This window comes from Eriocheir sinensis, chromosome 70, assembly GCF_024679095.1.
Source record: "Eriocheir sinensis breed Jianghai 21 chromosome 70, ASM2467909v1, whole genome shotgun sequence".
NCBI lineage: Eukaryota > Metazoa > Arthropoda > Malacostraca > Decapoda > Varunidae > Eriocheir > Eriocheir sinensis.
Window position 1 is genome coordinate 1,471,142 of NC_066578.1, and position 12,369 is coordinate 1,483,510.

Genomic DNA, 12,369 nt, shown 5'->3' on the forward strand with positions numbered 1-12,369 from the left:
CTATTACATGATAAAACGGACTTGAAAAAAATGCAGGTTTTCCAATTAAAACACATAATAATTAATATCCTTTCTTCCTTCTCCTACTACAACCAGATCTTGCACTCTGGTGCTCTCTGCTCTAACTCTAGGGTTTTACAAACTTGATAGTCTGCTCTCTCTTATGCCACACCAACTTATCAGTAATTCTAACTTAAAGAATGCTGATTCACCAGTTTTACAGTATGATATGTACAGTTATCATACAACTGGCAAAAATCAGCAATTTGTCACATTCTTGACAATGCTATCAATAACATCATGATGGCTGAAAAAAATAACTTGGAGGGAAGACTCCTAGACAATGCTGACCATCAAGTCAAACTCATGAAAATACAAGTGAAAATAGGTGCCATATGAAAAGGCAGTGGTATTATTCCTGTGTGACTGGCTGACAGCAGGAAGTATTGGTGCAATGCAAGGCAGCTGCAATGTATGACAGTTGTGGCCTATGTTACATTGTGATGCTGTAAGGAAAGTGGGTGTAGCCACATAAGGTACATACTCCTTATCACAAGAGATCCTTTGAAAAAAGATTGTATGGGTTACCCTTAACTAAGAGGGAAAAAAAATCAGCATAGAAGCAATTGTAAGATGTAATGTCAATGTAACCCAACAAACACGAAGGAGCCACTACCTTGAAGTAGACAAAGAAGATGCAGATCCCAAAGTAGACAAGAGCGTGGGGAGCGGAGATGAGGTCCGTCTTCTTGTCCAATACGAAGATGATGGCAGCAGCAATAGAGGCCTTGGTGGGGCTGGAACGGAGAAAAATAATGACGAGCCACCCGAGGCAAGGATGCCTTCCTCAACTAGTTTTCCTACCAACTTAACCCGGTAGCAGCGGGGATCACGTTTCTTAATGGTCCCTCCAAGCGAGAAAAATGAGAAAAAATCACCCCTCGCACAAACCATTTCATAATATATATCAAAGCTTTTGTGATCAGATTATGCATCATCTATTTTGGGGGGTTTATATCATGGCACAAATTTGGCCCGTCGCTGCTACACAGTAAAGCCACTAATTTGGCCCATCGCTGCTACCGGGTTAAGGAACAAACACACAGTAAATAAGTAAATAAATAAATACATAAGTAAATAAGAGGTATATATGAATTGATTATACATAGGGTAGGATCTATATTCTGGCAATTAAACATTACTACAAAAGTGTCAAAAATTTAAATTAACAAAATGGTGACATTGTTTTACATGTTAATTAAAAGGTGAACATAGTTTTCTTAGACAAAATTATTCTTCCTCATTTACTAATAAACTAAAAAATATACTTTTTATCCTGTGAAAGGAGCTGAAGTACTCTTATCTAAGCCTTATAATGTCTTCCTGTCCACCCAGTGCCCTTAACCCTCTCGCACACCAAGAAGTTTCATAAGTTTTCTTTCCGATACCTCATTTGTGGCGTATCTGTGCGCCTTGCACAAACCTGCTTAGTATCAAGTTTACATCCCATACAGACTCATAAGTAGGCACATATTATATACCACTAGACTCGCAAGGAATTTATCTGTAAGGTGATTACATAAAAGCTCCATTAAATAGATAATTTAAGGCATTTTATCCTATGAAAATAAAAATAAACCAAGAATAAATGTTCCCAACAAAAAAAAAATTCATGTACATTTTATGTGCTACACTTCATTTGAACCGTCTTTTAACAAGCTTGACAATGGTGGTATTATCATTCCAAAATGTAAATTAGATCCTGAGAAAGTAATGGAAAACTGAAATCATCACTCTAACATCGATGATGGAGTCACCCCTCAGCAACACAAGTTATACTATGTACGGGAAACTCTCCACAGAAAACGGACAGTCAGAGACAGCGAGCAAACACCCTCCCTGAGGCGCAAATACTGACTCATTTACCACTCACTCGGCCTATCTATGGTAGGGACAAAGTTGCCAATTGCTTACTTTCATAAAACTTATGCTCATCTTTGACGCACCAAAAATTGACGTACTTCCACCAAAAAACTTTATTTTCTATGAATTTAAATAAGTTTTTTGACGCACATGTGTGTCAAGTCATTTTTCACATAAAGACATTTTGATGTATATATGCGTCTGGTGCGCAAGAGGGTTAAATTCTAGCATGAACATGTGGAGTACTCACAAGGTGGGCTGCATCACCTCGACGGCAGTTGGAGTCCAGACACCACGCATCAACCTCTCCATGATCTTGAGGAAGCCTGCGCCGTTACCTGTGGAAAGAAGAGGTTGTCATTCCTATCTGGGGAACAATAACTGCAATCCCTTTGCTTTAGTTCATTTGCTTTTGCTCTTATATTCCTTGATTATTTTTTTAATGCAGAGCAATAGACAGACAAAAAAATGAACAAACGGTCGACACAAACTTTCATGCCCTCCTTAATACACGCAGGTGGGCAACAAAGATTTTCTAACATATCTTGCTTGTTAATTGAGTGGTGCCAGTATATATAAGTGACCCCCACCTTATGAACAGACTACATTCCTGGATAACAATTTGAAAAACAAGTCTTATTGTGTGTTAATTTGAGTTTTGTTCCAGGACCCCACTTTTTTCCTAATTATCCCAAATTAATTCCTTTCTTGCTCAATCTTCATCAATACTTGTGTATTTTATGAGTAACCTTTAATGTACAACTATATCTACAACTGAACATGAAGATGGCTGTCAAGACATGCTGTGGAGCAGGTGCTGCTGTAATCAATGCTGCATGTTATAGTTTGCTGCACCTTGGCTGCCTGTACAGCATGTTACTGGCTAAAATTACTCCTGGGAAAGAATTTGTTAAAAGAATTTTAGCATTTGCTAAGTGGGGAAGGGCAGTAAAATGTGACTTTTGTTAAAGCAAATTTTTTTTATGCAAACGTTTGTAAAGCAAGGTTTGCATGAACTTGTTAATGGAGTGCTTGAAAAATTACAAGAAACAAAACAAAATTACTTTAAAACAAAGCAGAAGAATGGTAACCAAACAATATAAAACCAGTAGAAGTTGTGGACAACAAACCCTTGATGGTGCCGATGAGAATCATGCTGAGGTAGCCGGTGGGGAACACTTTGGCGGCATGTGACACACCGTCGTTGATCTTCTTTACCCTGAAAGACATCACATTCTATCTGAGCTCCAATGCAGATGCAGGTTTTTCTCAGACTATATAAGTGACAGACAGTCTCTCTCTCTCTCTCTCTCTCTGACTGAGGTCAAAACAAGGACCACAAAACTGCAAAGGATACAAGAACAAATTGATGAAAACTAGATGCATGAGTATTGTCAGTAAATACATCTTTCTGCACTGAAGCACAGATGCTTGGAATGGATTAGAGAAGTGTTTGTAGCAGAGAGTATTCACAAATTAAAAGAAAGGCTGGACAAATGTAGAAATGGAGAAAGGATGGTATGAGTATAGCTTGTATATACAACCAGAAAACAAGACCTCACCTGTAAACTTCCTTCATAGCAGCTAGAAGAACCTTGATGGGGAGGAACTTGCCAATCTTGTACCCGATGTCAAAGGGAGAGTAGAAGATGATGTACCTAAAAGACACAAACTTGGATTATATCATAAACTTATCTTAGTCAACATGAGCACCCATGCATGCACACACACACACACACACACACACACACACAGTTGATTGTTTTACCAAATAAAATCAGATGAGGTCATAATGTATCACAGGGTTGTTAACAAAACCATGCTGCTGCAGGATTTTGAAGAGGTTAATACAGTACGTATATAAATTCATGCAGAAATGTAACAAAGTTACCATTTATTATATGAATTTCTGATAAAATGACCATACTCTGAAATTATTAGGAAATTATAAAGACATTGCAGTATTCTAGTTTAGACAGTTTTAGAACACTTCAAAAGGTTAGGTTTGAAATTTGTTAAATTTATAGTCATTTTTTAAAGATTAGTTTGTACTCATGAGGCTTTGCTGCCTCATTGGCTGAACAGAAGATATTCAAACATTTTAATTGATAAGATTGATATACATATATACATATATTGGAGGGAACTCACTTTTTATATATGTCAAAACTAAAGTTTCCGGAAACAATTCTGATAAGTTCACCACTTTTTAGTTTTAATATATTTACTTCCATAATACAATGCATCAATTAAATGATATTAACTTGTTTTGCATCAGAATAAGGCAACATTTTTCCTTTCTTTTACATAGTAATGATTCAGGCAGCCTCATTATAAGTATACCGACCATTATCATAACAGGACAACTTTTAAGGTAAGAAAGCAATGAACTGCATGAGACCGTCCATGTTATTACCCCTCCCAACCTAAGCAGTTACAACTCACCAGACAGCAGTGGCCAGAAGCAGTTGTTGGTTATTCTTGAGGACTCCAAGGATAGGCTCTCCCAGAAGGAAGTTGGTAAGAAGGCCACCAGAAAAGATAGTAAGCATTGAGGAAAACCAGTTTGCCAGGGGGTGCTTGCGAGAGAACGGAAGGGAGCCTGTACGGGAGGGGGAAGCTGGTTAGATAGTGCCCTAGGAGTGAGGCATGGGAAGACTACAACATATGATCTGTATTGTAATGAGAGAGAGAGAGAGAGAGAGAGAGAGAGAGAGAGAGAGAGAGAGAGAGAGAGAGAGAGAGAGAGAGAGAGAGAGAGAGAGAGAGAGAGAGAGAGAGAGAGAGAGAGAGAGAGAGAGAGAGAGAGAGAGAGAGAGAGAGAGAGAGAGAGAGAGAGAGAGAGAGAGAGAGAGAGAGAGAGAGAGAGAGAGAGAGAGAGAGAGAGAGAGAGAGAGAGAGAGAGAGAGAGAGAGAGAGAGAGAGAGAGAGAGAGAGAGAGAGAGAGAGAGAGAGAGAGAGAGAGAGAGAGAGAGAGAGAGAGAGAGAGAGAGAGAGAGAGAGAGAGAGAGAGAGAGAGAGAGAGAGAGAGAGAGAGAGAGAGAGAGAGAGAGAGAGAGAGAGAGAGAGAGAGAGAGAGAGAGAGAGAGAGAGAGAGAGAGAGAGAGAGAGAGAGAGAGAGAGAGAGAGAGAGAGAGAGAGAGAGAGAGAGAGAGAGAGAGAGAGAGAGAGAGAGAGAGAGAGAGAGAGAGAGAGAGAGAGAGAGAGAGAGAGAGAGAGAGAGAGAGAGAGAGAGAGAGAGAGAGAGAGAGAGAGAGAGAGAGAGAGAGAGAGAGAGCACCCGTCTCTACACTAAATATTGTATACTGTTGTTCACGGGAAAAACTATGCTGATGAGTAGCAAATTAGAGTGACTAATATTTAATTGTAATGAAGCAAGTATTACTCCCAGGAGTCAGAGATGAAATAATTTGTCTAACTCTAAATGAAGACCAAAACAAGAGAGTCTGAAAGGCCCTTCCATATCAATGCATTAGACTCAATTTGCCAACAACTTTAATCCTCCTCTTCATACTATCTATTCACAGTATAATATGAAGTAACTATTAGTATTTTAGATGACTAATTTACATACTTTTCTATTTATATCCAGCCACACATACACACATTATCAGTTATTCTATTTCAGTTATATACAGAAATAGTTTTCATAATTCAGTACATACTCCTTGTACTGCATGTTATTTTTTCTGAACATTTTCATGCAGTTCAGTAAGTGTGCAGTGTTTTGTAGTGTGTGCCCCTGTGATAAAAAAGGGTTAACATATCAGCACCCCACATGCCCCGACATGAAATCTGAGCCGTGTCTGTACATTCATTGGACAAGCTGGGTAAATGAGCAACCGGCACCCTTTTGGAGACTGTGCGACAGGGTAAATTTAGACAAGGGCAGGAGGGGGCCACCACACAGGTCTGGTGGGAGCCAACACCTGCCTGCTTCTCTCTCTGCCACTGCCACACTGTCTCTGTTTCCTCCCCTACTCCACTCTCAACTTCTTGGAGAGTACCTTTATGCTAACCTCCATCTTTGAACTATTCAGTGTATCTGAATCAAGTAGAAAAGCAGAGTTAGAATGTACATGACAGATTTGCTGTATTATGTAAAGGCAATATAATGTGGAAGAGACACAGCTAAGGTGTGTGGGAGGGTCTGCTCAACTAACAATAAAAGTATATATAGCTCCTAGCTCAACCGTCTGCCTTCCCATAAAACCTTTCTACTTTTATGGCTTTCTCTTCCTAGTAATAAAATGAACATTTTTAGTGTTCTGTCATCACACCGCCCTTGATAAAAAGCTGTCCAGTTTATTGAACAAGCTACCTGGGATAATGACATGTAGGAGCTTCACTAGTGACTAGAGGTCTGGACACTTTCAGCGGAGAAGCAATCCAATCACAGTGATGCCATTTTGCACCATCTATACTTAATTCATTCTCACCTTTAGATTTTTTCTCTAACTTCCCCTGTATTGTGGAAAATGTGGCCTCTACCTTTGCCAAAGTTTTCACATGTGCTTGCATGTCCTTGCTTGCTTACCTGATGCTAGAATTATCAAATCTAAATTTTATAAATTTCTAGTCAGGCACACGGCCATGAAATTAGTACTGTGACCTTATTCCAAGACATAATAAATCTCAAACATGTAATTTCACCCTCAATGTTCATCTTTCCCAACCTATTTAGTAACATCAAGAAAGGGAAGGATACCCTAAACCTCAAATGATATGGAAGGCTTGTGAGGGGGTAGGGAGGGGGAACTGTCATATGGTCATGATCTGATCAAGTGCTGGACTCATGATTGCCAGCAAGTTGCCTCCCTCTGGACCTCATTAACCAACTTATGGAGAAAACTGGAGCCACCACTTATCAGGAGGGCATAGCAACCCCTCCTTGTCAGCAGAAAACCTGTCAGTCTCAAGAAGGCACGAACCTCAGCCTGCTGGAAAGGCAAACTGAGAGCTCAAGTACCCATGAATCGTGTGTGTGTGTGTGTGTGTGTGTGTGTGTGTGTGTGCATTTACCTATTTGTAGTATGCAGGGCCTGAGCTCAAGCTTGGACAGTCCTGTCTCCCAATCTATATTTGTCCAACTTTTCCTTCATTTTAAGGACACTGCCCACTTCAACAAAGTCACTGTTTAGACCATTCCATATATCCACACTCCTGTGTGGAAAACTGTACTTCTTTATGTCTTTCAAACAAGTCCCCTTCCTCAATTTCTTACTTGTCCTCTTAGTTCCCTCCTCCCTTCCATCTCGATGAAATCATTTCTATCCAACACGTCCAATCCACCTGTATTCCTGTACAAGCTATCAGCTCTCCTCTTTCTTTTCTTTCTTCCAGTGTTGGTAAGCCCAGTTCCTCCAATCTAGTCTTGTATGACAGACTTGATAGTTCTGGTACCATCTTAGGTGCAATCCTTGCAATGCTTTTGAGTTTCCTTATATCCTTTTTCTTGTGTGGTGACCAAGCAACCGTGTGTGTTTGAGTGAGCGCATGTGCATGTGAATGTGTGTGTGTGTGTGTGTGTGTGTGTGTGTGTATACTGAAAAGTCGTCTAGTGCTCACAGGTTCATCCCAAATGCTCTTGGCACACAGGCCAAGGCAGTTGCACCACCATCATTGCTACTACCATATTTACCTTCCAACAAATGCACCACTCTCCTTTACATGTCACTCCTGCCTCCATCACTGAGTGGACTTGTGAGTTATTTCTTGACCACCTTCCGTCATTAGTGGTGGTGGTGGGGTGATCGAAAATTAGGTCAAGGGATATTTCTATTCTTGGAATAAACAGTTTGGCAATTTCTACCTACAGCAGCAGCCACAGCATACCTATCAAGGAAGCACAATGACCTTGACAGTGTTGCTTAGAGTTGGCTGTAGCTACATTTTAATAAAGTAATTCTTGGATTTTTTTGTTGTTGTAATTCAAACATTGGTAGTGGAGTGGACTTCAAAGTGTTATCATTCCACTAAAACTTTTTCTTTCTGAACTCTTAAGACATCAAAATATGTAAACTTCATAAAAACAGCCCCTAGCAGTGACATTTTCTCAATTATTTCTAACACCTGGGAGTTGAGACTTACAAACCAGGCTCAAGATTAGTGCGATAGTATTGAAAATGTCTTATCAGCACCACGTTATCAGCTCCATAAAATCTGTCACTTTATACCTATATCCCCCCTATAGATTCCAGTGATAAAAATCTCATAAAAAATTATAAAAAAATAATAAAAAATGATAGCAACCATTCTCTAGATTCAATTTTGGCCTGTATGAGGGTGATACACATTCTTTGGCACACACCGTTCAATTTAACATACTAAGCCTTTATTGTGGCTGTGGCTCCTAGAGTTCATAGACAGAGTAGCAACAACACAAAATTTGCACGCCATCTTTGTGTCACCTTTCCCTACACTTTTCCTAAACGCACATGCTTCCCATTCTCTTTGGTTCACAGTCATACCAGTCATCCACTGAAAGTGAACACACCCATCTGACATGCACATCTTACCCTGACAGCCAGAGGAGAGCCAGTGGACAGTGAGCTCTGAGAGGCTTACCGAGATATATTTTGTCTACTCCAACATGTGTCACCATCCCACCGTTACAGTTTTATGTTTGGCCATAAGAAGGCTACAGGAAATGGTTAATTTCCTGATGAGAGGTAAAGTTAGGAGCAATTGCTATAGCTGCACAGAATGGCAATGCTCATCTCTGTCCCACTGGCAGAGAATTCATTAACCCAACACAGGACCAGTGTAACATCAAAGTTTCCTTGACAACCTGACCACCTCCTCCTCCTCAGTATTGTCTTCCATCACAGGCTTTATTGCACTGCTACATGGGGTCAGGGACACATTGACAGGCCTGGAAGACCTTGCTGAGTCATCCTCCCAGCAACCTACAGCCCACCCAATGGCAGGAAATACCACAGGAAATAAATGCAAAAATTTATACACATGACACTATTGACCAGCATGAAAATGTGTAAATTTTATGTACTGGTGCAAAACTTGAACCAAAGCAATCAAAATAGTGAGGATTTCATATTGAAATAATAAAAGGGGTAAATACTCTGAAACATCAACAGAGTGAAATATATAATGAATAACTAATTGTTGAACAACAGGGGTTTCCAGTGCTTCCATTTCAATGTTCCTCAACACTTCTTCCTTGAAAACTCCTTTTACTATCATATCACCTTCCACCTTCCACCAAGCATTTGTTTATAATTTCAGCTTATTCCTTTTGCCTTCTCATACATTTCTTAAGTCTTAGATTTATGGATTCCTGTTTCATATAACACTTGACTTGTTCAACTCATTTTCATGTGTGGTTGTCCATGAGTGCATTAGCTATGTAATTCAGGCTTAAAACTGCCTGGTCCTCCTGTCTTCTCATTTATTATTATTCTCATACAACTTGTCAATGATTTTTTGTTATGTGTTCTCATTGCTTCAACTTTGTTTTGTATGGAAATGCCATTTCAAAATGTTATCTCAACTCTCCTCTGTATGATATCATTTCCCTTCATAGTGCTGGCTGGTTCTTATCTCTTTGACCATTCCATATTACTTCACTTTTTGGATCCTCTATATGTCTTGCTCAAACTCATCACTGTATTCCCTTTTATATGTATCTGTGTCACTACACATCATGTTTTTACATACAGTATATATTTCAGAACAGTTCGTAATCCTTTCCCTGTCTTGCTTAAACTCTATCAGTGTATTAGGTACCTTTCAATTTTTTAACTCCATATTCTGCATACTACATTATCATTTTTTACATATACACAGTACTCCAATTGTTTACAATCTCTACTTCAACAGTTTTGCCTGAGATTTCTCCTTTATGGTCATTGTAGAAATTTGATCTTTGCTTATTTAATTTTTTTCTGTAATTTGTTTATGTAGTTCCACATCAGTTTCTTTTCTCAAAATTTCTTTTTAGCTAGAAGTCTTACGGTGGATTGACTTGCCCCACAGTGTTATGGACTCGCTCAGCACGAGTATATGGCGGTGTTGATGCCTGTGTAGAAGGACAAAGATCCGGACCTTCAAGTCCCTTGTGCTCCTTGTCTTACTCTAAGGCTGTGAGACATGGACACGAAGTGGGGACTTGGAGTCAGAGAGGCAGATTGATGCCTTTGGTAATAAATGTCTATGCAGAATCATGGAATATCGCTAGAATGACTTTGTGTCAAACCAGCGACTACTCCGTGAGACTGATTCGACATATATTACCTGCATGGTCCGTCAATACTAACTCCGGCTATATGGGCACGTGGCACATTACCCTGAAGCTGACCCTGCTCATCGGGTTGTTGCTGTAAGAGACAATCCTGAGTGGAGGAGACCAAGGGAATGCCCATGGAGTTTGTGGTTTGAGCAAGTTGACAGATCCTGCCAGGAGGCCCTCAGGATGGGAAGGGGGCCTGCATGGAGACTCGCCCGGAGAGACCCTCAGACTTGGCATCATAGGGTGGGTGAGGCGACGTGCCCCCAAGCATAGCCCACATTGACTGATTGATGGATTTTATTTTATGTAGTACACACTCTTATATATTCATTTGTATTTTTCTCTTTTTTTTTCTATGTTGTAAAAGAAATAAGCCTTGATCACTCTACAATACCAGGGTCCCCTTGGCCCCTTCCACTCTGGACTGTCTCTTACAGAACCATCCTGGTGAGAAGTGTTAACTTCTGGGTAGCATGCCACATGCCCTGAGTTGGTGTTCATAGACTATGCAGATTTGATTCAGCCTCACACAATATCATTCCAGCAATATCCCATGCTTCTGCATGGTGCTTATTACCAAAGGCATCAATCAACCTCTTCAAGTTGGTACCGGTATTAAGTGTCCATGTCTCAGCCATGAGTACCTAAGACAGGAAGCCCAAGCAGTTGAACCTGTAGTCCGAACCAATCACCTGTAAGACGTCTTGGTGAGACCCACTGTTGTTTAGCACTATGCTACTGCCTCCACGGTGTAGTGGTTAGCATGCTTAGCTACAAATCTGCAGGCCTGGGTTCAAATCCCTGCCCAGCAGTCAGAATGGAGCTCACCCAGCTGCTTGTTCTCCCTTTTGGGCTGGTCAGTAAATGGGGAGCTGAGGAAACATTGGGAAGGGAGGCTGTGGTATCCCTGATGCCACACCTGTCCTGTCTCCCAGGGCAATGGGTCCTTACCCACCTCTGGCTCAAGGGCCAATAAGACAGAGATGAGAACTGTGACCACTCACAGCTATACTGTATATATTTCAAAGTCCTCTCCATACATGTAACAAACTGTACAGTTTCATCCATTAAGCCTCAAAAAATAACAATATGCAACATAAAGTGAAATCACTATGTTGTCCCTAACAAACGTTCAGCACTATCGGCTATTGCTACTAAAACTGTAACCTGCCGCCGCTAAGAATAGGAACTTGGTGCCACAAAAATAGTGACCTATCACCTCTGAAATGGTAACCTGTCCCCACTCATTTAATTACTCATAATATTATCTCACAACCAAGTAATTTTTGACAAACTTAATAAATCAAAATGAATCCTTGCAGTACAGGATCAATGAGAAAGTGTCAAACACCGGAGTGAGACAAGTAGCTTATCAGATAACACCAATATCACATAGTTTCCTGTGTCATTATCACAACATTGTGTTAATTTCATGCTACTGAGTAAATTCACCAGATTTATCAAAACGTATTCATTTCATACAAACTTCATATTGAATTCCTCAAAGCTGCAATAAAAAAAAATGAGGGCAATTAAACCGATTTCACTTTCTCCCTAAAACCTTAAAGGTCAAGGAAATACACATTCACCATAGAGAGAGAGAGAGAGAGAGAGAGAGAGAGAGAGAGAGAGAGAGAGAGAGAGAGAGAGAGAGAGAGAGAGAGAGACTCACCTGTGCCCAGGTCCTCCCTCACATACAGGCAGCACAGGGTACAGTGGGCTATGTCGAAGTACGGGTACATTTTAAGCTTTGTGACCTGGTTGGCCATTTCTAGGAATGCTTCGGGATCCATGGCGCCCGGCTTGTCCTCCCTGCTGCTGCTGTGCTGGGGGCTGTACTCTCGCTGGCTGGCTCCTGTGGCTCCTGCTGGCTCTCCCTTCACTCCGGCACTGCTCACACTGCCTCCCGCGGCCTGCCTCGCACAGCTGGGCCGGCTGCCAGCGCTGACAGGGAGACTTTCCCTTAACTCGGGAATTTACCCTGCCCGTGTTTCCAGGGGAGCCAAACAACAACAAAAAAACTCAATGTTCACCCGTGGCAAATTATGCAGGCAAAACACATTTTCCGATCGAATTATTGTCTCGCTTCTCAAATGATTGTCTTCAGCCAATAACATACAATTAAGCATTTCTCTCTGGGCAGTACAGCCGCCTCAGTGATATATATAGGAGGTTTGGTTAGTGTTATACTGATTTAA

At 40.7% G+C, this 12,369-nt stretch overlaps 1 protein-coding gene across 1 annotated transcript; it reads right to left on the bottom strand.

The window, feature by feature from the left end:
- Nucleotides 1-2,169: 2,169 nt before the first annotated feature.
- On the bottom strand, nt 2,170-11,964 carry LOC126988671 (trimeric intracellular cation channel type 1B.1-like). The gene is made up of 5 exons (XM_050847026.1): nt 11,844-11,964; nt 4,369-4,525; nt 3,486-3,581; nt 3,054-3,142; nt 2,170-2,261 (listed from the first exon to the last, which is right to left on the bottom strand). The coding sequence occupies exons 1-5, from the start codon at nt 11,962-11,964 to the stop codon at nt 2,170-2,172; spliced, it is 555 nt and encodes a 184-aa protein (XP_050702983.1).
- Nucleotides 11,965-12,369: the final 405 nt, after the last annotated feature.

Coding starts and splice junctions, on each gene's coding strand:
- LOC126988671 (XM_050847026.1), bottom strand. CDS start 11,964: ATGGATCCCGAAGCATTCCTAGAAATGGCCAACCAGGTCACAAAGCTT. Junction 3,143..3,485: donor GCTATGAAGGAAGTTTACAG/GTGAGGTCTTGT, acceptor GATGTCTTTCAG/GGTAAAGAAGATCAACGACG. Junction 2,262..3,053: donor TCTCATCGGCACCATCAAGG/GTTTGTTGTCCA, acceptor TTCTTTCCACAG/GTAACGGCGCAGGCTTCCTC.